General features: G+C 41.9%; 1 protein-coding gene across 1 annotated transcript in view; it reads left to right on the forward strand.

Moving 5' to 3' along the window:
* ccser1 (coiled-coil serine-rich protein 1) overlaps positions 1 to 25,741 on the forward strand; it is a 112,261-nt gene that overhangs the window by 18,361 nt on the left and 68,159 nt on the right. The window contains exons 6-8 of the mRNA XM_062381811.1: positions 1,346 to 1,451; positions 16,628 to 16,802; positions 21,308 to 21,385. Of these exons, the coding sequence (XP_062237795.1) occupies positions 1,346 to 1,451; positions 16,628 to 16,802; positions 21,308 to 21,385 (359 nt within the window). The remainder of the gene's footprint in view (positions 1 to 1,345; positions 1,452 to 16,627; positions 16,803 to 21,307; positions 21,386 to 25,741) is intronic.

Below are 25,741 nucleotides of genomic sequence, written 5' to 3' on the forward strand. Positions count from 1 at the left end.
TACATACACACATATCTCTTGGCGACGTACAAGTCCCAGATGGACTTGCAGAATATTATAGATGCAGTCAAATTAGAGTCTTGTGAAGGCGAATGAAGGATGAGGTCTGTAACAGGAGCTTCAGACCTAATAAACTGCATTTCCTATGCTTGGAGGTTGGAGAGTTTTGAAAACGCACACGCACGCACAAGCACACACACGCACACAGATTTAACACATCTCTAAAGGGACTGGCTGATGCAGAGCTAAAGGAGGCACACAGGCTAACACTGAAGCATGCGTGCTTAGTCATTCGACCTAATGGTTTGCATGCTGTAGCATGAAATTAAAGGTTTGATGAATTGATCTCATAAAGTCAAGGCACTAAAACTTTGTGCTGGTGTGATGGACGAGTGAGGTTCTTCCACACTCTCAGATTTAAGGGACTAATTCAAAGACACACACATTCAAGCAGACTCGGATACAGGCACAGTCTCATATAAAGACAGGTAGAGCGGGGGTCACTGTACAAAACGCTCACCTATCCGACAACCCCGCACGCCCGCAGACTCATCGGCACTTCTCAGTTTTACCTCTCTCAGGTGGCTTGTTGAAGCCTTTATTAAAAAGCAAGCAATTTCACAGCAATTTATGGCCAACAGTGTTCAGCTGCAAGGCCCCTTCCTGCTTCAACTGTAACTCGTGCCCAGTGGAATCAGACAGGGGCAGGGAGAGACACTCGGAGACCTTTACTAAGACATGAGGAAATGTTAAACCTGGCTTCATTACCACCTTTTATTCCACACCCTTGCACACTGCTATGTCAAATGTACCATTAAAAGTAGATAGATAGATAGGTAGATAGTATCATCATAAGAAAAGCCCCTGGGGGGTAAATACATTTCTGATACCGATATTAGGGTGTATAACATTTTCTGATACTATTATTATAGGCTAAACGATTTCTGATACTGATTTAAGGGAATAGTAAAATTCTGATACCGATATTAGTAAGTAGAAACAAATCCAATCCTAATATTAGGGTATTAAAACATTTCCGATACAGATATTAGGGAGTACAATGTATGCATTGTTATTTCTGTAAAATAAAGCTTTTCATATCGGTGCATATCAGCAAACTATTATTGATATATCTGTAAAAGGCTTTTCTTTATCGGCCAACAAATGAATTGCTCACGCTCTAATTATTACTTAAATCTATCACTATGTCATCTCTGTTGCTATACAGCTCTAATTAAGTGTGAGAACTTCAATTGAACTTGTGGTGAGGTTAGGCTCTAGGAGTATGTGTCATCGAACATAAACTTGATATAATGACTATATGTGCATTTGGGTTTGTGCACAGTGTCCAGAGAAGACTCCAGCCAGTCCCTGGCCTCTTGTCTCAACCTGCTGCCCTCTCCCATGGACCCATCAGCAGACCGCATCCCTGGGAAAGAAAACAATCAGAGGTAAATTTACGTGTTTCTTTTATTAACAGGCTGTAAGTGCTTTCACACGTTCGACTGGGGAGAAAACAAAGTGACAGGGAGAAACTCAGGAACGTTTCTGCACAGTTGTTTTGCACTGAAGCAAACCAAATTAAGTCAAAGTGTATATATACGAAAATGTTTATGTCTTGATATCATGAAGCCAGAGCCACAGACCGAGAACACAGAGAAGTGTGACATGGTCTGGTATTGGTCCAACTGAAAAAGGATTCAATCACCTGGAATTTAAACATATGAAGTGCTCAAGGATCCGCTGTGATGCACTTACCCACTTGGCCATAGGGGCGTGTATCCCCGGTACGGTATGTCTTCTAGAAATCATAGCAGCAATATAGCCTTATTACACAACGCGCGACACAGCCAATGAGACACAAGGAGACAAAGATAGAGGAATAACCATCCGTTTCCTGAAACACGTGACATGTTCTTTTTCCTTTCCTCAGAGATGAGACAAGGTTCTCGCCCAAGAAAGACAGAGGATACATAAACAAATCAAATCTGTTAGAATAAATATGCAGCAGGCTGTCTTTTTGTTCTCCTCTAAAATAACATTTAGAGTTATGTTTGTATGTGTGAGTCCCTCTGCTGTCCCTTGCTGAGGGGGACTCACACATACCATATCTGATTTGATTTGGCCCATTGTTTCTTCCCCATGCTCAGGAGTCAGGATGGTTCTTCAGACACACGCACACACGCACACACACACACACACTCACTCACTCACTCACTCACTCACTCACTCACTCACTCACTCACTCACTCAAATGCATGTAGACCCACAGACCCACACATCGGCTGCGACTTTCTCAGCAGCTCTGTGGATAGGGCTTATTTGGTTTTATAGCGCCAGTGGGTATTAAAGAGGTTGTATCATCAGTGGTGTTGTCTGGTGATGTGTCTGACAAGCTAGCGGATGATTATTACTTTACCTTTCAGTGCTCCGCTCTCCACACCTCCACACACATTCATTTTATCTTTGCTTACACCTAAAGAATCCTAAAGAGTAAACACATTTGTATATCCGTGTTTCCTCCTGAATTAACCAGCTATTATCTGCTTTGTGTAGAGGTCGAAGTTTTGTACTACACTGATGCCGTTTTTTTTTTTACATCATTCCTCAAACACTCATTGAAGGTTTCTCTAAATAGAGACATTTCCTGTGTCGATACAGTGTCTGTGAATCACCCAAGTCGGGATTCAACCTTTTCATCCTTTTTTTCTGATAGTTTATTTAGTTTATTTATTCTGAAGTCCATCTTTTTCACATGTCCATGGATACATACACACACACACACACACACACACACACACACACACACACACACACACACACCATTTTAAGCATAGACCCTTAAAATGGTCCTCATACAAATAGTTGCATTAACACAAAAGGAAAATGCTCTCAGCTCTATGAACTCCCATGATAAGTTAGCTAAGATTTGCAAATGAGTACTTAACACAGAATAAAGATAAATATATAAAATATTAATACTATAGGTGACTTCATGTTGTAGTTGTTTGGATACAATATTTTGGTGGGGACAGGAATGCTGGGCTGACTGACATTTCCATCCCTCGAGCCATGCTGCTGGCGTAGCTAAAAAGCTTAGCAGTAAATTCACATTCAAATCATGGTATCCCCTTGTGTTGACCCAATTAGCTGCCACCTTCAACTCACTAGTCTGCATTAAAACCCTAAACCTTGTACTCCAGAATGACTCCAGCCTCCAAGTTTGTAGACTCACCACACAGAGACTTGACATTGCGTGTGCTGCTGACAGTGACATCGTGGGCTTAGGGAGAAGTGGGTGTTCAGTTCATTTACTCACAGCAAAGGAGCAGATCTTTTTTTTTTTACAGTAGCTGAGGTGCGGAGTAAGTAGGGAGACAGATGGAAGGTGCAGCTATACATTTCAATAAAGAAGATAAATCACACCATTGATGCGTAGACAAGCTTTCATACTCTACTCCCTTTTGATTTCAAAGTGAATTTGAACATCATATTTTATTTGATCAAAGAAAAAAGGACATGTTATTCTGTAAAACATGTTTTGACCCAGGTTTAGGTTTCTAACTAGCCTGGATGCCAGATGAACTTAGCCCCGCCCACAACATTTGAGGTCGGGAAGTTCGGTCTGGAGTCGCTCCGTTGGGGAGAAATTATGCCCGGTTCGAAATCATCCGGGCCAATCAGATTGTCAGGGCGGGCTTTATACGATGATGGACAGATGATCAACGGTAACGTAATCTACCACGTCATCAAAGTGCCCCTGGGTTGAATTCGTTTTCAACAAACATGCCTGCCGCTGGAGAGCTCAGATGTGTAGATGCTGCCATTGAGTCGGTTTTAGAAGACATCGACAGCGCATTCATTTTGAAAGAGGAACAGAGAACGTGGCGGCGACGCCAAAGCACGGAGCTAATCCCTATCGCGCCGGCGCTTGGCTGTTCACACCGGACCCTGAAGCGACGCTGAACCGCCGGGCAGCGCTAATAATATCCGTTGATCCAGTGGATTAAAAGCATATACTTACTTGTTGCTCCAACATTAAGCAACAGCGTCCCAACATGTGTCTTTCTTGGTGTTGTCTTTATACAACATGTTCCGAGGATCATACAACTCACTGTACTTCTCCACTTCAATTATTAATTTAATGTCATCCATGTTGAAAAACTTCACTGTTTGCTCCGTTAAATGTCGGGTGTCGAGGGTAAATTACGTATTCTCCACTCAAGCCTATGTGGAGAATATGTAGTCCCCCCCCCTCTCTCTCTTTTTATCTGTATCACTGCTTGTGTGGATGGGCAGAGGGGGACATTTAATAATGTCATTGGTCAACAGAAGGGGACTTCAAAGTATGGGATGCATATTTGATCATTTATATCATATAAAATATGTCATCGTTTTTCAGTGTGTTTCCTGGTGCGATACACTCGAGTCAAGCGCAAAAAATAGACTCAACGCCGAAACGATCGCTTCACGGTGCGAGGCAGCCTTGGTGAAGCGCGGTGTTTCAGCCTCCGGTGTGACCCGCACAAAGTTTTAACATGGGAGTGGATGGGAGCCAGCTGTAATTTAAGGCTTGGCGCTGCGCTGAAGGGTCGCTTCAGCATCCGGTGTGAACCCAGCGTTAGTAAATAACTCACAATGCGTTGCTTAACATAGACACATACTAAGTTGAATTTTATTTCCTGGTCAGTTGAAACACGCCCCATAATCACAGCCAAATGTCTCAGACTCACATTGTGACTAGAATTGTGAGTCTGACCATGTCAGGCTAGTTTCTAACCCTCCTCAACATGAAGTGTCTGGCAGTTGTTAATTTTGGGTCAAGTGTCTGATTTTGTCATTCAGTAACATTTTTACACAGGTTTCACTCGATGCTAATGTTTGTGAGTGAGAAGCTCAGATTGGAGAGGGGGAAGAGAGCAAAATGGGTTTGCCCAGGGCTCCCTCACTGGAGTTCTTTCTCTCTCTGTCTCTCTTGCTCTTTGTCTCAGGTTCCACTTTCCCTCCAGGGGACATTGATTTGCTGGAGGCAAAGCAGGCTCCCTTCTGCTAACACACAGGAAAACACAAACAAACACACACACAAACAGTCGTGTCTCCATGATTTCAGTGGACATAACATTGACTTAAATACATTTTCTTTAGACTTAACCATAACTGCTCCCTGCTTAAACCTAATAAGTCCTAATAATGGGGCTTTGTTAACTGACTGAGGTCCCAACTAAATATTTAATACCAAGACCATACACACACACACACACACACACACACACACACACACACACACACACTTGGGAGAATTAGATAATCACTTCACAAAGTATGGAGTCACATTATTCCTCATCACCTCTAACATGCTGCACAGCAGCTGTTGAACAAGTATCTTTCAATAGAGACACAGTGTACTCATGTAATCATTGACAAATAGTACTAGTAATAGAACAGTACGAGAGGTGTGTATTTTCGCACTTACATCACAGTCTAAGGTGACATTTTTTACAGGCCAGCCGCATGAAGCCCCTAAAAAGTAGCAGAAAAAAATAATCATATTTTAGTATCTGAAACAACTAATATTTTGTTTAGTTGCTTAGAAATAACAGAGAAATATCGAAATGGTAAATGATTAAAATGTTCCTCTGTGTTTTGGTGCTTTAAAAAAACAATAGACATTGGGTCAGTTCTAATTTCTTTTTGTGTGCTTTGTTACATGAAGCCGTCTTCAGGGGGTTTTCTCTTTTGCCAGATTCAACACTCCTGCACAACATTGCCCATGCCTTTGTGCCTTGTGATTGGTGGAGGAAGTGGGTGGAGGCAGATACTCAATATTTGTTTGTGCTGCATCTTAATGTCTGTTTCTGCGAAGACTTCTCCCTCGTCACTCCTATAGGAAAACACTGAGAGGAAATTACATTTGACAGTAGGGATATGGCTTGCCTGTTGTTATGGTAACGGCCGTCTCCATATTGAATGTGCCCCTTCCCTTGTTTTCCTTTTCTTTTCTTCTCCTTCTTCGCTTTTCATCGCTGTTTATTACTACTTAAGTCAGGTAGTCCGAGGAGAGGACATGCAAACACTCCTGGGTGTCCTGGTCATTAAATGTGCGGTCCCTATTTCTTCGCTTCTGATTCGAGGATTAACGTGCGGCTCAAACATTTGCATGCTCTCGCCTTGGTGTGATGAGACTTGTCAGAATTCGTCAACAGGCTTCAATTCTACCCACTGACAATTTAATTAAAGATGACTTGTTTCTTAGCTTTTCTTGTCCGCATGACACTGTGGAAACTCTCATTTAACAGTCTGCCAAGTCATACTGGATATAAAAAAACCTTCCTACTGCGCACCTCGAGCTACAGGGTCCATTAGTCAGTCCTTCTCACCTTCATTTTCAGATTGTGCTTTTTGTGAGTTACTCTTACTGTTTTAACTTGATTTGTGCTTGAATGCAAGAAAAGGAGAACGACTGAAACAGAATAACTCAGGTCTTGTCACCTGAACCAAGAATAGACAGCAAGTGGGAGAGAGATAGAATGATCACAATAGTTCTTCTCGAGTCAGTTTGGCATTAAGAAAAAAAAGAAAATGCTGATTGGGCCTCTTGCGTTTTAAAAAGACACCTTCCTCTCCAATTTGGGTTGATATGGTGCACAGTGATCCACTCTCAGTTCACCCTGTAACCTCCCACAGAGATGTGTAATCCATGATTATAGAGAAATTGCCCACATGCACCCAGACACAGAGGGGAGCACATTTGTTTAATGTTAATATGATTCATAAAATATATCAGCCAAGTTGTTCTCTAATCCCACCTGACTTGATATAGTCAGCAGAAAAATAACACGCACATCTCCTCCTACAGTAAGTCATATGCTTACAGACATTCACTCGCACGCACCCATGCACATTTATAAAAATAGACAAGCATAAAAAATCCAGCTGAGCCTCAGAGTGGAGCTGGGGACAGATAAAATGCACTGCAGCATGATTTTCAGACACACACACACACACACACTCAGCATATAGTAGGATTTGGTAGGAGCGCAGAGTCGATTCCCCTCCCTCTCTCAATTTTCTGCTATGTGATGGTCCTAAATTTGTTAATCTAACAAGCAGTCATGAAACTCTGTGTTGTATAAATCAGATTTTTTTGTGACTGTTTTAATGTCTCTGTGCTTGAGGCTTCATGTTTCATGTTGTCCGTCTGTCTCCATTCTCGTGAATGTGAAATCTCCGGAACATCGTGAGAAAATGTCTTTAAAATTGTGTCTAATGTCCCCTTGGACTCCAGGATGAATTTATCAGAATGTGGAGGTCAAAGGTCAATATCGCGGTGACCTCCAAAAATTGAATTAATACGCGAATGATGATAAAATACACTTTTTTTTTTAACACAAATTTAAAATCATTCTAAACATTATATGAGCCTGGAAAGATAACTTAAGCTATTCTTGACATTATTTAGGAGTGAGTGCTTTTATTTTGTATCACTCTATGCATTTTTATAGTGTAAATTGTTGTTGGTTAGCTTCTAATTCACATCAGCTTATCACTGTTTGGCCAGCACTGTTGCCTGCTTCATCAACACAGACTTCATACTTTCAGATCCTATTATTAACCCAACACATAACAAATAACACGTGGAGCGGAGCACACATTTACAGCAATCATTGTGGCCTCCGACATGTATAATACCTGATTGGACAACTCTAAAGTATGTTGAATATGCAACCATTTGCATCTTTCTATCTTAGTCACCAATTTCCCTCAGCACATAAATATACAGCAGAGTTCAGCATTGCCATGGAAACAGCTTTTAAAGAAATGCGGATGAGGAGCCTACTTTCCTTTAATATCCTGGATTAGCTTTTTCCTGGCACCTTTGCACATTTCCATTTCACTTAATCCAAATCAGACTTTATGGCGGTGATGTAAACAAGAAATACTGTTTGAGTGCATCAACTAAAAAGAAACATGACTAATGACAAAGTATAAAAGTTCCAGAATGAATAAGGCGATATTTGTAAACTTTTATTTTGTATAGCTGTCAACAGGAATGTGAGGTTTTAAAGAGTTTGCAAACTTTCTCTGACCTGAGTGAAGAGGTTTTTTTTACAATGAAGGCGCCCGCACTTGATCACTGTCTCGTAAATCACTAAAACTGGAATCTGTGTTATTACTTTTCACGGCGATGTCGACTGCGCCACTACAAAATAACAACAAATCATAAAACGACTCATCTTACACAATATGTTTGTCCGCGTGAAAGGAAATTAGGCTGCCTGACAGCTACAAGAGGAAATGAGATGAAAAGGAGGGGGACATTTTTATTTATTATGGTGCCATTGTAGTTGTTGTTGTTGTTACAGAATGTCATTTTAAAACATTAGCAACATGCTGCGTTTGTCCACTTAGAGAAAACATTTCCTAGAATGGGAGTTTGCAGCGTAAGTACAGAAATAGAAAAGATCTGCCCCTGTGTTGGTTCTCTGAACTGAAAACAGAAAAACAAACATTAAAATGCATCTTTTAACAAAGTGAGCACACACTGTTAAACAGCACTGTTGGATTGACAGCATAATCCTATTCGCTCCTGACTGAAATACATATTAGCAACTTAGGCTCAGAATGCAACACATTATCTTACACTTATTATATTAAGTAGATTTTCAGTGTGTTACTTTTTCTTCTGCTTATCTCACCTGAGCTTTTGCACTTTTAGCCTCTTGAAGCTGCAGGTTCATTTAAGTACGGCAAAGGTTTCTGAAACAAAGCTTTAGAACAAATGGCACAAAATGATCATATTCAGAAATAATGAACTGAATAGATAAACGTTAATGTGCCCTCAACATAATAATCCCCTTCGGGTTCGGAATTTGCACCTTTTAATATGGATTTGTTGATTTGTTTCAAATAAGTCTGCCTCAGTCAACCGGTTTGTTGTTTTTGTGATCTGCTGTCAGTTCTCATTATTGAAAATTAAGAACTGGCAAAGCAGCCAACACCACTTTCGTAAAAACAACTAGAATGCTACTAGATTGAATACGTCTGCCAAGACAGTCTCCTTATAAAACCTTACTTACTTTTACTTGATCCCGATTTTTTATTTTGCATCAAAATTAAACACACTCATACATGTCAGAGTCGTAAACATGCTGGATTTAATACAAAATCCAGATTCAGTAATAAATCTCTGAGAAATCATGAATCTTGAATTTAAACAAAATGTATTGGATCTGCCTTCTGATGTTGATCTGCACCAGAAGTGAAGGGGTTCTTCCCTGACCCATTTTGCATTCTTCTACCAAGTTTTTTGTCAATTCGTCAAATAGTTTTAGTCATATTGTTCACAAACAAAAAAACCTAACATGTCTTTTTTAGGACAGTCTCTCCTTGTAGGGAACTGTGTGAACTGTAACACCGTTTTAAATCACAGGACAGAACTTTGGTCAGTTTTCCTTGGCAATGTTCTTTGTTACTGGAAAATTATATACGTCACCTGGGACAAGAATTTAACAGATCTCTGCAACAAGGAGTTATGATATCAATTAGTGCAAATAAATGCTGGTAATTCTCTGTGGTTTCTCCCCCCACAGAGCACTGTGGTTCACAGCTTTTCTGCATGACATGACATTGTGATACTCACAGATACAATGGAAGTTGACTGTGGGGAGTCTGAGAAGTTAACAGATACTCCAGTCAACAAGAGAAAAATGGAGTGAGAGGTTGGACGGGAGTAAAGGTTAAAGAAAAGGCATAGATTTCTCCTGATATGAAGCACGGATTCAAAGTGCATGGAGCAGAGCAAAGGACAATTAGGTTAATCAGAAAGTTGCCCCCCTGCCATATTACATTAGTTTTATATGCTCTCCCTCTCTGTGTCTGAAGACCTGAATTCACCATTAGATTCACTGCCTGGAGCTCGGCTTGGGCTTACTCTTTAGTCACAGATGCACTTTATGTCGGAGATGAGTTTAATGGCAGCATTAAACATTCGTAGCCTCAGGTGCTGAATGCAAATGAGTACACTGTGCCTGTCAGGTGGCAAGAAGGAGTGACAAATGGGGACAATCATTCTCCCATAGCTGCGGTTTACTGTAGCACTTTAGCCGAGCGCTCAAGTTCTGGAAACGACACACACAGACGTTGACAGAACACACGCGCACCCAGCCAGAGACACACATGCTGTATAATGGATTGCTCCCATGAATATGTTGTTGTCAGTAGAGATTGAACGAGGGAAAAGTTGACATAGGGGACTGAATGCCTTTCTCTCATCATGTCTCCGTGTGAAAGTGTCCGCCATTGTTGATGTTATTCCTCCAGAGACAATGCAGCCGTTATGTCACTGATTGACAAGGGTGCCACCCACTCCTCCCTGCTGTCGTTAATAAAAAAAGATAAAGATAATGCTCTTCAATCACACATCATTTATTTGTCTTGTTGTCATTTGACACATCAAACCCAGATATCTAAGTGTGCACATAGGAGTGTGTGTGTGTGTGTGTGTGTGTGTGTGTGTGTGTGTGTGTGTGTGTGTGTGTGTGTGTGTGTGTGTGTGTGTGTGTGTGTGTGTGTGTGTGTGTGTGTGTGTGTGTGTGTGTGTGTGTGTGTGTGTGTGTGTGTGTGTGTGTGTGTGTGTGTGTGTGTGTGTGTGTGTGTGTGTGTGTGTGTGTGTGTGTGTGTGTGTCTTTGTTGTTGGTTCTGCAAAGTGCATGGTTAATGACCAGTGTGAATGTGCATGCATGTGTTGCAGGTATGCCTCATCACTTGGAGTCAAGAGTCCAGTAAAGCCACACTGTATGAGTGGTTTAAACAATGAAAGTCAGAAAAAGGCAGATAATTGGCATTTTCAGGAAATGGATCACTTCTAATGGTGCTGTTGAGAAGTGGCTCCTGAGAGGAGGCGGGTGAGTCACCGGGATGCAGGGGGCTGGGGAGAGAAGGGAAAAAAGGAGGTGAAAAACTACACTTCGAAAGGAGAGGAAATAACAGGTAAAAAAGTTGGTATGAAAGGAAAAGAAAAGAAGGAGCAAAAAGAAAATCACCGTTATGGGAGGGGGCATTTTTCACACCCTGCTTCTTTATATTTTTCTTTCCTTTGTGTATTTAGTCTCAAAGAACTGTAAAAGGAAAATCTCTGAAAATATTAAATTGCACTTTAATCTATGTATTTAATTGTTATTAGCGCCTCACTGACACGGTCATGTAATATCGCTTTTAGCCACTAGCTGGTGTAATAATACATCTTAATGAACTCAAATTAGCACCTTTTCCACTAGAGTCATCTTGTAATTGACTGTCACTCCTATCACATTCTCCCATTCTCTGCACTCACATACATATATAACCTGTTCAGAGGTCTAGTGTGTGTGTGTGTGGGAGAGAAAGAGAGAGGGCGAGCGAGCAAGCTGTAAAAAAGAGAATAGAGTGAGAGTGTCGGGCTATCGACTCATGACAGTGAAAAGACAGATGACCCTGAGAATAAGAAAGGCCTCCCTGCATGTATAACATCTATCATCACTGAACAGACTTGTCTTCCACTGTGCTGCGTGCAAGCCTGTGTGTGTGTGTGTGTGTGTGCGCGTGCATGCGCTAGTGTGTGTGTGCTTGTGCGGGTATATGTGGCGTAATTACCAGCAGATCAGACTGGTGCTAAGCTGGAAAATGTATTTTTCTATTCTGTAACTGCAGTCAAAAATATATGCTTTGACACGCTCATGTGCACACGCACGCCTACGCACGCGCACTTGTACATTACTGCCTACACAGCAATGGCAGCTCAGCCTCAGCCAGTCTTTGTCAGTGCGGCTGTCACAGAAACATCACTCGAATCTAAGTTTGGTTCCTCCCTCATGACGGAGGTTTCAGTTTAACAGTCACGCTGTACAATTTATTCTTCTGAAACTACCGAAGGGAGATTTGTGGTACAAAATATCAAACCAAAGAAAGCGTAGAAAAATAACCCATTGCTGATATAGTTCTCCAAAAATATATCACATCCTATCATCACATCCTACATTTTAATATGTATACACCTCATGAGCTACTTGCTGTATTAGGACATGATAAAATGCTACTGCCGACAAGCTGCTTTCAGACATGCACCAAACTCCTGCAAGCTGGACACAGACGCTTCCCCTCGCCTAAATGCTCCAGACATTTTCCTGTTGCTCTGAACGCATCCAGCCAAGACAATCTCCTGCTTCATATGTGAAAGACAAATCTTTGGAAGCTGTCCAGACCTTCCCTAGAGTTCATGTTTTAAAATGGCTATAGTAAGTCAATTTTTTTGCAGTTTTTCATTGGACATAATCACTTACTATACCAATACAGACAGCATAACATTTGATCCAGCTATGACCGTGAAAGTGAGGGTTAAAGTGGGATTCTATTTTATAATAATGTTGCAGAGAGTATAACACATTTTAAGCCTGATGCTGCTTGACAGCAGAAATATTTAACCAATACTACTACACTTCCAGTCCCCTGAAACAGTGAATGTTTTCCATAAGGCACCTCCTCTAGGAATATTGTTTCAGGGGAGGTGAGTGGTGTTTGAACCCTGCTCCCACTCTATCGTCTTCTTGCACTGTGTTCTTCTTGTGCACCACAAGAATCTTAACCTGAACCCTAGAGAAAGCGGGAGAAAGGGCTGGAGTGTCAGACTCTGATAAATACACAGTCGAAAAATAAAACTTTAAGTGAGAAAAACTTTCTAGTACTTGCTCTGCACTGTACCACTTGACATAAGCTGTCAGAGAGAAGAGTGCATGATTGATCATATGTCATTTATTTATGCTAAATTCATCCCATCGAGATAGCGGGGTGCAAAAGAGAAATAAATGGTGAGAGTTCATTCTAACCTGAGATGCCAAGCAGTTAGAAAAGGTACAAAAAATACAGTTAAATCTTTTTTTTTTCTAAAGCAGTCATGGTTGCTTGACAGACAGAGCTCACCTGTCCTCAAAAGACAGCAGGTTCATCGACATCTGTCTGACGTGCTCAGCAGAATCCCAGCGGGGAAACCTTAGGCTGTGATAGTGCATCAGTTTAGTGTAGTGGTTGTCAAAGTGGTAGGAGGAGAGAGGAGATGAAGGGGCGTGGGGAGAATGGTGCAGACGGAAAACAAGGGGCAAAGGCAGAGAGAGAGAGAGAGAGAAGGGAAAGGGAAGGGGGTGAAGACGGATGAGCAGAGCGAGAAAGGAGGTGTATATTAGAAAGAGGGTCGGTGAACCAGTGGAGAAGATAGTACGAGGGCAAACGAGGGAGCAATTCAGAACAAGCTCTCCAGTGAGGAGTTTTTATGTTGATCGATATTTTAGTGATATGCTCTTGTTTTGCTCAGTGAACATTTTTCCTCTGGAATCTGCTGTCGGACTTAATGTTCCTCCGCCACTGGTTTTCCTCGGCTACTCCTCTGGAACGAAAGGCATCTAATTTCCTCTCACCTCTCCTCTAAATGGCTGAATCAGTCAGAGCGAACGCAAGCCTCCTGATGATGAAGATCTCCTTGTTTCTGTGATTATGCCCCCCCCCCTCTCCCTCACTTACTTTGCTTAATATGCAGACTGTGAGCTAGCTGGATGTCTTTGTGCTTCTCAGACAGGAGGTGGATATTTCAGAGTTCACCTTTAGAAAATGTCATTAAGAGGGAGAAATAAAGAATAGAATGTTGATATTGTGCAGCGCATTAGATGGAAACAAATTCTCATAAGCATACATCAGATTATCAGCATTTTTCCATTTTATAGTTAAACCAAAACTGTTAAATTTGGCATAGGAGTAGGAGATATATTTGCTGTTCGTACGACAGTTCATATCATAGTAGAGTGTGTGATCAGATAACCTGCAGTAAGGTCTCACAACCAATTCAAAATGAACAGGACAGAAAAGAGAAAGAAGTGAGAGAGGTACATCCTCTTTTCACTTTTTATAGTTTCATTCATTCAGAGCACACTGGCCTCGAAAGCAAATATTCAACAGGCTTTTGTTACGTCCCCAGTTTTGACAATTGAAACATCTTTTTGGGCCATGGGAGTGTCTCTGATTGAAAAGCCGAGTTCAGCTGCATTTACATTTTCGTGTACTGGGGGAATGTTAAATTCCGCTTTTTAAATCTTTGTTTTCAGCTGAAACAAATTTCCATTTGTTTATTTATAGAAGTACACATGAACTCATGAACAAAATTCAACAGCCTAGAATTCAGTCCTTGTGTAAAAAATTGCTGTGTGAAAAGAGTGCTCAATGATCCCGTGGATGATTATTAACCTAGGGCCAAGGTTAATCGTTAAACGAAAATGATAAAGTTAGCCCGAGAATTGGTTCTCATTTGACATGTTGTGTGCAGGAGATTTAACAGGCCCAATCGAAACATCAGTCACATCCTTCTTCTGAATCAACAGTGCGAGTTTGACCTTTGATTTGAAGCTGTTTACATGGTCTGCTGGAATATAAAGTAACCTTGAGTCATTAACAGCTGAGGTACAATATGCTCCTGGTGAAACCTAAACTGTCACAGCGGCTGGAAAAAAGTTCTGTGGGGCCTGGAGCGCTGAATGACTATGAAGACGTCTCTTTTATAGATAAGGTCAGCGTTAGTAGTGTTTGCACTTGGATTGAGTCTTACAGCGGCGGCCGGAAGGCAAAGAAAGACGATGAATGCTGCAGCGACCCTGACTCCTGGCAAAAATACCTCTCGGTGTGTGTATGTGTCCTCTGCTGTGCTGAATATGTAGGTACCGGAGATAAGACAGAGAACAGAGGACGTGCACCAGTTTAAGATGAACAGCTCCACAGGCCTGATTATTGTTTAATGGGCTGTGTTCTCAAAAGGGACAGTTAATTAAAACTGTGCTTTTGGTCAATCTCTCCCTGTTGATTTTGACCGTGCGAGTTGAAATTCCAACCGCACACCTCCACCAAAGTGTCACAGTTGTCTGGAGGAATACTGTATCGTATAGATTCAGAGGCTTGTTAATAATCAGGCCTAAACAATGACTTATGAACTTATATTCCCCATCTCCTCTGCCTGTCGAGTGGCCCCGGAGGTCGGCGGCGCTTAACTTGGAAGGCTTTGTTATTAAAGAAAGGTGTTTGATATGCAGCACTCGAACGTGACAGATCTGTGACCCGTACACACAGGGACACACTGACAATCATAAAATCAAATGCATGCATAAACAGACTGACAGCGTAGTTTTTGCAAAAGAATAATTGTGGACATGCAGTTATACTAAACACTAAATTAAGAATCCTTGGGGGGAAAAAAATATGCGAATGACAGCGACACAGGATCACACGGCTGTATTGAGCTATAATGATTCAAAGCTCTTGACAATGAAGTATCCTTTTGAGTATATAATGATGGTGAGACGCAGGATTAGACGCTGGACCCGTGTGCTTTGGCCCCTTTCATCTTTTAATACAGTTGTGTGTACGTGTCTCTGCTCATGCAAGCACTTGAATGTGATTTTATTTTGCACTTGTGTTGTCTGTTTTAAATCAGCTTAAAACAGACTTATTGGGGGGGGACCCTCTTCCCTTCTTTAGAATCTCTCCTCGGTTTCTCGTTCTGTCTCATTTCTTATTCTGTTTTGTAATTGCCAGTGAAAAGGATGAAAACATCCAAACGTCCACATAGGGGCTGTAATAAACCTGAAAAAACCTTGAGACAAAGATGTGTGTATTTCCCCACTACTCCCACTATGATGCAAACACATCTTTATCATTTCTTTATATAAGATATAATTGTCTTTGTTGCATCTAACTGATGGTTTAGAGCTCTCAACTATTCTTTTCCATGGGAGCCAAACTGGCAGGACTCAGTCAAGTGGTTTGCTGTGAAAACAACACGATTTATTTTGTGACTTGGAAACGATGCTCCGAGTTTCCTCTGCTTCAAAACAACAACTGTGGTCGTTAAACAAAAAAAGGTTTGATTGCCGGAGTTGTTCTGCTGCCTCCATTTGCACTGCCTTGTTTCCCTCTGAATTTGCCTGATGTGAAATTTATTGATGTATATTTATTGTTTGCTAGCATGAGACGCTGCAATAGCCAAACTAATAACGCTTCTACTCAGGTCAGAAGTACCAAGAATACATGGGAAGGTTACATGTCTAGGGTGCAGAGTGTTGTATCTAATGTTTGGTCCACAAGTCTAAGACCTCTTACCTTTGGACCCCACTGCAATGTCCTACTACAGCCCATCCAACAACACGTGCAACAGAGGGTCCAACTAAATTGGCCACAGTGATCTAGGGTCAATCCCATGTGTAGCCTGCACTGCCACCCTGTGTATGGAAAGTGTAGCTGTTTTAGGAATCACATGTATAAGCAACATTATCATATTCAGGCTTTGCTGCAGTGCCAGATTCTCATTCAAGCTGGTATCACCCAGGATTCTGGAGTGTTGGGTTACTCAGAAGCAGCTGATATCCTGACACTGCTTTGTAATGCATCATCTCCACCATTAGCAACCACCAAAGGCTGAGATGAGATTGTGCCGGTTTCCTGTGGAGAGTGGAGAGGGAGCAGCGGAGGCAGGTCAATGATCGGCTTTTCAAACTGACTCTCGATAACATTAAATCTCTTCTTTTCTCTCTTCTCCCCCTCCACTCTGCCTCTCCTCCAGGGAGCCCAGCCGTCCAACTACCCTGCTGCCTGCCGACTGGAGCTCGGGGCTGGGTTTTGGGAGGGAAGACGAGTCCTTACCCCCAGGGCTGGAAGCGCTTCCACTGCGACTGATGCAGCAGGACTGCACGGCTGTCAAAACCCTGCTTTTAAGACTTAGACGCACACTGCAGGAGGTGGGTTACACACATATACGCACACAAAGAAGCATGCACTCTCTTCTTAACAGGAGCCTGAACTCAGAAGAAGGCTATTACTCTGAGGATAATTTTTACATCAAAGAAAGCTACACTGTCAAGTGACCCATAAAACACCTAGAAGATGACAATTATTCATTTTTCTCTTCCACTACACTCACAGAACCCTTCTCTGATCAACCTGTTAATGCGTTAAATTGTTTTAAACCAGTAAGTGCAAGTGGTTAGCAACTAATGCGAGGCAATTTTAAGTGGAACCGAAACAGTGCAGCGCTCCACTGACAAATTCCTCACCCCCTGTTTTAATCAGCTCTTCTTCAGCTCCATGAAATCGTCTCAAAGAGGAAGCTTTCTCGCCTTTTAAAAAGGTTCCTGTAATCACTTTGTTTTGTTAATTTAATCAGAATCCACATCTGGAGGAGGAAGCTGGACGGCTTGTGAGTGTCATATTCTTCACATGCTCACATAACACGGTCCACACATTCATCCTCTTACTTTAGAGCACCACTCTGCTCTTTGAGTGCGTTTGGATGCTACAAGCCAAAGTTTTTGCCTCAGGCCATGAGGCCATCGCACTGCAAATGGCGGGAAACCAGTAAAATTACATCCACACCATTAAAGACGTGATTATCTGTAATGGTCACTTAGCAAAACACTGACACGTTGCAGTAGCTGGCTTTACAAGGCTGTACTGTAAAAACCAGGGAACCATATTGATGGCTGTGAGTGTGGGACCGCTTTAACTCTAGAATGTTAGAACAGAACGCATTAATAATAAACTTTTTTTGAACAACATAACATTTTTATAAATTCTTTTTGCAAGGTTTATTTAGGGTATTTGCAATTTTCTGAGATATCGACTTGTCACAGATTTTCAGCCAGAATGATAAAACACACATTATGGGCAGAGTGTAGATTTTAGTTTTACGGTCAATGCCAGGCCAGGAGGATAATTCCACTCTTTCTTTGAAAAGGGCTGATGCATAAACCAAACATAAGTTTTGTTCGCTCTTGTAGCTTTAATTGGAAACGGTTTATTGTTGCTGTCTATCTTTTCTTATGCCGTGCTTTGGAATGAAAGTGCTCGTGTTGTCGCTAACACCCTTTGTCACTGTGTTTTTGAAGGTGTATGATACATTTACATACCAAAGAGAGACGTTAGTAATACCATCAGCTCTTAGCAACGTCTGGCTTGTAATCTGCATGTGTTACTGACCCTCACCAAACACTGCAGCATTATACTCACACCTGTCACACAAATACACAAATATAAATACATAAAAAGACGTATTAAAGGCTGACCAGAGCTTCCCTCACATCCCGCCATTAGTCCCTGTAAACTAAGATCAAAGCCGGCTTTGAGCACCTCTCTGTGAATTTCAGTCCACATGTTTTCTCTCTTCTCTCTCTCTCTGCTGCTCATCTCTCTTGTTGTTCCCCCAAAAGACCAGGCAAACCGAGACACGAGGCATGAAAAAGATAAAATAATAATTAGTGGAGAGAGACGTAAACGAGAAGTGATGGAGAGACTACAATGGAGAGGTGGAACAAGGCAGCAGAACATGAATATAAAAGAGGAAATGCTTTGCCCTCTTTGCTGACTGTGTTGTGTCATTAACTTGCAAATTTTGTTTCTTTCCATCAGTAGATGTAATCCATTCTGCAGTGGGGGGGGTCTCCTGGCCTGTCTGTATGCTTTGCATTTAATGTGCTTGACCTTCTGGTATTGACGCCCTAATCTTCTGTTCTTTGGCCTTGTTTACCTTAACTTACCTTAACTTCAACTTCCTGATTTCCCCTCCTCTCGTCTCGTCTGCCACTTTTTTAGTTGCCGTCAAAACTTCTGCAAAAATCACAGATGAATGGAGTTGTATATTGTTGCACTGACCCTTAGCAGCGTCTCTTTACATCCAGAAAGCTTGTACCCTGGTTCGGCCTGTGTGGAGTTTGCTACTTTCCAAAGATATGTAGCATATGCTAGCTGGAGACTCTAAATCAACTATAGGTGTGTGTGAGATTGTCTCTATATGTCGACCCTAAGATAACCTGCTGCCGCCTCCTGCAATCCACACAGGATAAGTGTTACAGATAGTGGATGCAGTCATATTTGTGACCAGCAGGCCAGCTAATACATCACGTTTTGTCATTTATTGTGCATCAAATTACAAATAAAAAAATATTTATTTTACCAGCTATAGATACTCTACCTTCCCATGATTTATTTCTCTTTCAGCTGTTTATCCCTTCGGATGCACAGAGAAACATTTCTATAATGCCACTTTCCATGTGTGCATTAATGTTGCGGAATGATCCCCATTTGTCAATGTCAGCCATGGATTCGAGCGAGAGAGCGATGCTCCCATTTGTTACAGCATATAGTCACAGTCTTTTTGGGCCCGGTTGTGCAGTATCTACACATGCACCACCAGGCCCTGTTAGCTCAGCCCTGAGGCAGCTGCTTGACTTGTGGCAGCAGCTGCTCCTCCGTTGTTACAAAGATAGCTGTGGATATCCTAAATTTGATTTTCAAAAATCGGTTATTCATTACTCTTCGGGACGTGGTATTCACCTCTGCAGTCGTTTTCAACACTAGGTTTTTTCCGTGTTACACAACGGCTCCGCAATCAACATCTGTGAAAGTTTGGGTGAACACTGAAGCGTGCTGTCTCAGCTTTAGTTAGATGAAGACCTCCTGAGACCCAGACTTCTAAACTCAGTAATAACCCAGCACAGTTGGTATTTCCAGTACAAAGTCCTCACCCTGTGTTTGCCAGAGAAGTCTAAATGGCATGTCAGTGTGTTGTTAATGGTTCTGCTTTCCAATATAAAACCCAAATGTCAATGAGAGAGAGAGAGAGTGGGCATGAGCGCACCTGAAGTTATCTGAACGTTTTATTTCTATATTTAACTGATGTGTGAAAGTGATTAAAGCGGTGTATCAAACTACAAAACCTGCTTTCCTTTCTTGGGCCATTCATCATCTTTAGACATTTAGCTTCTGGGTAGTGCAAAGTCATTAAATCCAGAGCTCTTAGGCAGCTTTCTCCGGGTTTAAATCTAAATGGCTTTTTTTTCTTCTAATTGCGGGGACAGTTGTGTGTTAAAGCCTGTGGGACAGAGGTGACCTTAAAGAGAATGGGTTTGTGTGGGAAAGAGGAGGAGAGAGCCAGAGTGTGTGGGGGTGTAAGTGAGAGTGCGCCTGTCTCTCTACATAGGGAAAGGTGTTGATCACTGATGACACCGTTGACACCATTGTGAACCTATAATTCTGATAGGGAGGCATGCTTCTTTTAGAATCACGTGGAGCCCGTGCAATGAGGAGACATATCGAAGGATGTTGTTTCTCTGCGTCACATCAGAGCCTGATTTTAGCTTTTGAGCCAGAAGCTTTTCGGGCATCTCGATTGTAAGTATGGTCATCTCGCTCAAAAATAAGAAAAGTTAGCTTGCATGTTAATCTAATAGATGGCAGAAAGAAGTCAAGTAAACCTTGACGGTAAAACAAGTTCATACATCACAATCTTTCAATTCTCCATGTCAGGTCTTTGTCATGTATCTTGTCATATCCTCCTTGGCTGTGCTGTCATGTTTTTACCATGGAGCATTACATCAATATCAGCCGACACGTCCTTATCCTCTCCTGCTTCCCCATCTGTCCTGTTATGAGCCATCACAGGTGACATTTAAATAAGCCTCTCCTCTTTATTTAAGTGTGTATGTCTGTGTGGTGTCTGCACCCTGCGTCACATGACTGTCTCTAGGCGCTGTACTGTTTGTGTGTGTGTGTGCTTATATCTTTGTGAGGACCATTTTGAGCATAGACCTTGTAGGGTGAGGACCTGACAGGTTCAGGTTGTGGTTATGGTAAGGTTTAGGGTTATTGGCCTTTGGTTGTGATGGTTAGCGTAAGGGGCTGTCCTCAGTCAGATAGAAGTACAAGAATGTGTCGCTCTTTCTCTGTCTGTCTGTCTGTCTGTCTGTCTGTGTGTGTGTGTGTGCGTGTGCGTGTGCGTGTGCGTGTGAGTTTGCGTGTGAGTTTGTGTTTTTGGAACGCCCCTCGCTCTGGCCTTGCTCTCTGCCCACTAGACAACTGTGCTGAGCAGCGAAGCCAAGAGGTGTCTGGTCACAGCTGGTGTTAGAAAATACAAAGACTTTGTTAGAACCACAAGAAAATACAAATTACAACATTAGGTTGTGTTTGTATAGTCGTTCAACCAATTTCGTTCAAACCAGCTATTCTACCTTTTTGTTGCAATCAAATTAAACTGAATGAGCGAGTAAAGATTTTGCCAGAATGCTTAACAAAATAACTTGGTTGCAAGAAGAACGGATTTAATACTTTGGTGTCTTAATTTAGTTCCAGGCAGAATCAGTTTTAACTGAGACTCATCCTTGAAGAATCGCCCTGTGCACTTCACACTAGAACTAAGTGTAATTAACAAATTTAATCATGATGTTTTTTTTCATATTTATGCTTTTTGCAGAGCGCAGAGACGAGTCCTGCCAGCAGCCTCCAGTCTTTACCCATCAGCCCTTGCAGTGAAAAGTCCCTTCCGTTCAAGGTAACCTATTTTATGTTGCTTCGTATAAATGCACAATATTACACAAGTTGGTCCGACCCTTTTTGGGGATTAACCCCATTCTAGCACTGAATCACGCACTAATTTTTTAATTTAGCTGAATTTCTGCCAAATCAATTGTTGTTGGACAGGCGCATTAATGAGGTCATTACGCCGAAATACTTTCCTGGGCGATCAATGATCTGGCTCTCAGAGGTTTAGATCAGGTTCTGGCACGCCAAAAATGTTGCTTTGCTGGTTTCATTTGAGCCCAAATTCCCTCATGAGTGCCATCAGAGGATTATAAACCTGCAGTGACTAGTGTGGTTTAATGATATCGAAGAAGGGTTTCACATATTGTGGCTGAAGCTGTGGTCACCAGACTACTGTGATACATAACTGAACTTTGCTACGCTGCAGACGGAACATATTGTATAAATGGTGGAGTCATTCAATTGAAGGGAAGGGATTCTAGTTTTCTTTCCAACTTTTGATTTATAATAGAATTGCACCAAGGAACACCACATTGTCTTGTTTCCATAAAACATCATTGGAACTGCTAATGGACAATGTTAATTTTTTTCCCCCTTAACACTGTCACCATGTTCTTGCTCCCGGTCTCTGTTGGATCTCTATAAATAATAACGTTACACTGTGAACAGTCTAGACCTGCTATGTAGCCGTAGGCCTTATACTCACACAACCCTCAGATAGCTCATAGGGCCACCTACTTCAATCAAATAAACACAGCGGTCCGTCTCTGATCAAAAATGTAAGACTGACTCGTCTTTTGATCTGTGTGTCTCCTCCAGTGATACAGGACAATAACCCGCATTTTTTTCCACATCAGCGTCTGATGATCATGAAGAGATCAAATCACATGAGAAAGAGTGAGAGCAGGTATAAGGAAATATAAAAATGAGCGAAGCACAGAGAGATGGGGACCAAAGGGCTTTGCCTGCAGTGACGGGCCCTAGACCCCCACCATCAATCTAGTCCATCACAGCTGTGCGATCTAGATGAGATTTATGACTCTCTGCTGGGAGTTTGCGTCTCTCAGAGCTCAAGCTTATGCTATTGTGTGTGTGTGTGTGCAGGGTTTAAGTTGACCAGGAAAGGGCTTTTGTCAATCTTTTCTCTGGGATTTTGTTGGTCTGCAATCGAGTTAGACTGTAAGGAGAGAGAGGAGCAGACAGAACAAGGCCCCTGGACTTTGTGAAACTTCTCACTGCTGGTGGCGGATTTTTATTAAACTTTGTTGCACTAAAGGTTGAATCTAATATTGTGTTGACATACTTGGAGGTACAGAAGAGCGAACGTCAAGCCCAAACCCCTTACCCCTTAAAATATAGTCAAATAGAACACAGCCAAAATCCAAGTCCTGCCTGTCTCACACGGTCACTGCAAAGTGTACTGCTGTGCCAAGAGTGTGTTTGTGCATGCACTTAAATCTGTGTACCAGCGTGCGTTTGTATGTGTGCCCTCCTTATTGACCTACATGGAGTATCAGTAGCAGCTGGATGATAAGGACAAATTAAAGATGGAGGGTGGGACACAGCTTGAAGACAACGGCTGTGGATGAAACACCCTCACGCAATGTATAGAGGGATTTGTTCAGGTTATTTCATAAAGAAAAATTGAGGGGAAATGGTCACAAACACCTGACCCATAATCAATAAATAATTCAATAGCAAAACATTTAAAATGTCCTGTTTATGGATAGACGGTAACAGATCCATCAGAAATGCATGTAGGTTGCATGTAGGTTGACAATCTTTGAGTTAAAAAACAAATGCGCAGATACATTTTATTTATAAAGCACAACAATCAGAGACACTTGACATTGGTTAAAACTAAAAAGCTCCTCGGCTAACCAGGACTTTGCAGGGAGAGACTGAGGGCATGACAGCAGCACAGAGATAGATATAAAGGGCAGGGTGGAAGCAGTAAGTGCTGGAGGAATTGAGGTTTGACAGGAGATGAAAAGAGAGAAATAAGATTGGTGTTTGTGTGTGTGTGTGTGTGTTTGTATGTATGTAGATATATATAAACAGAGAATGAGTAAGAAGGTGGGAGGCAAAGGCTAACCTTTTGACAGAGCTGGAGGCACAGAAAAGAAACAACATCAAGATGGAGAGGGCATGCCTCACAAGGAGAAGCTGAATAAGAGGAAGTAGGTGCAACGAGAATAGTACATTGTTCTACTTGACTGTAAGATAGATTGAGGGGAGAGGGGATGATTGAGACAGGTCGTGCAAAGGGGGAAAGTGTGGAAGCAAAAGTTGAGTTAAGTTAATGTATTCAGTTTGATGACTTTAAGTCAGATAAGTCAGGAAAAGAGGAAGAACTACAATAGACATGCCGGGGATAGAGGTGAGGGAGCAAAAAGGAGGTGAAGAGTGTGAGGAGGAAGGTGTTAGAGAAAGGGGAAGAGAAGAAAAAGAGATAGGAAGGGGAGGGGCAAGGAGAAGAAGAAGAAGAGAATTTGTCCTGGCACTCCAGAAGACGACTCGGCGGGTATAAAAATAATCTACGCTAGCCACCTGAGAGGCTGCAGAGTCACAGTGCGCCCTAGTTTAATTTAGACCCAAAGCATGTGACATGATTTTTACAATATTTTGTCCCAGTTGAAGTGTTCTACTGTATTTGGTAGCCTGAAGAAGAAAAAACATGCATGCAGTGTCATTTGCTGCATAATTAATAATGATGAATGTTAATATGTTATCATAGTTTGTTCGCAACACATCGAGGCAGCAGTGGGAGAGGCTTAAATCGCACGTCAAGATGAATGTTTCTTGGCTCACACACTGTTAACACACAAATCAATACAATTAAACCACAGACAAGACCAAAAACTGAGTCTACAAACATCCCGGTCACAATGTATTGACAAAGGTCTTAAATAACCTCACTTTGGGGCATTTTAGACAGATCTACTACATTGGTTTATTTTCCCCGCCTTGTCGTATGCCACTTTGGTCAGTTATATAAAAAGTTAATCAAAAAAGTGTTATGTTAACCGCTCTACTCCAGGTCTTTGAAATACATTTGTGTGTCTGTGTGTGAGCTGGATGTTGTGCATTCAGCTTTGAGTATTCACATATTGTTGAATATTGGTAGTAAATCACTTTTATAAGCACTCAAATTGTTTAAGGAGACAGATGTTTTCTGCCGGTTTGAATGGAGTCGAGCAGATTGAAAAGAATCGAGAAAAAGCTTGATCAGCTGCGCTCAGTCTCAAAAGAGTCTCAACTCTCTCAGAGAACACAGACAATGAATCCAACTCAAGCATCCAAAGCTTTTCAGTTTGTTAGATGTGAGCTGTAGTTAGGGCTCGTCTTTGTGCTGCCTCCCTAATATGTCATCCTCTTAAATTATCATTGATGTCTGTGTTAAGTACAAAGGACAGGATTTTATTGCATTTAACTTGTCCTAATGTTTTCTAATTGTACTGTATTATATTCAAAATGTCTCTAACTGCAGCCATGAGGCAGCTCGGTGGCTCCTGCTGCATTTCAGGATGTCTCGGCAGGTGACACCTCGCTTGTTTCAAACAGTGTAAATATTACAGGAGCGGTTTGTCAGCTTACCTAACTGTCTCCCTGCAACCTGCCAGCTTTACTGCACTTTTGAGCTCCTCGAAGCAGATTGAGCACCTATAGCACCCTTGACTGCTGCTTGTTCACCAGGCACGCCATGTCCTTCAGTTTATATGGCAGGGTTAGTTTGTCCTGTGCAGCCCGTGTCCAGATGCACTGAAAACTTTTAGTTTCAAAACTGTTGAATCACAGTCGACAGTTGATTCACGGTCGACTGTGTTGACGACCTGCTCCTTAGTTCTCCTGACAGCTGAGTTAACTCGTAAAGACAGGTGACGGAGGTCACGGCTCTTTAGTATGCATTCTAGATGTGCAGATGACTCTTTTTTTCATCACCTCCTCTCTTTTATTTTTACATCGCAGCCGCTCCTCTTGACCTCCTCTGTCAGTCTGCATAAATAGCACGCTATCAAAGTCATAATTATTGTCAGTCAGCGTGCGCAGGTTTATGCATGTGTCTTTGAGCTTGCCTATGTTTTTTAATCAAGTCATGAATATCAAGTGCTTTACCAGTGGGTGTCCGAGCAGACAAATGAGACAGCGTATCACCGTGTGAAGGACAGACTGCTGTAGTAATGGCTGCTGCACTATAGAGGTAATTGAGACGATTTTAGACCTGATTTGCCCCTTCTGACAATCACAGGGTTGATCACTAGTGGAGGTCACTCAGTGTCGATTATCTGCCCAAATAATCCTGAAGTGCTTAATTCTACCTGCCACCGAATGAATTATAAATCATTTGTCCCAAACTGTCGTTTTG

Source organism: Platichthys flesus, chromosome 3 (genome assembly GCF_949316205.1).
Source record: "Platichthys flesus chromosome 3, fPlaFle2.1, whole genome shotgun sequence".
Taxonomy (NCBI): Eukaryota; Metazoa; Chordata; class Actinopteri; order Pleuronectiformes; family Pleuronectidae; genus Platichthys; species Platichthys flesus.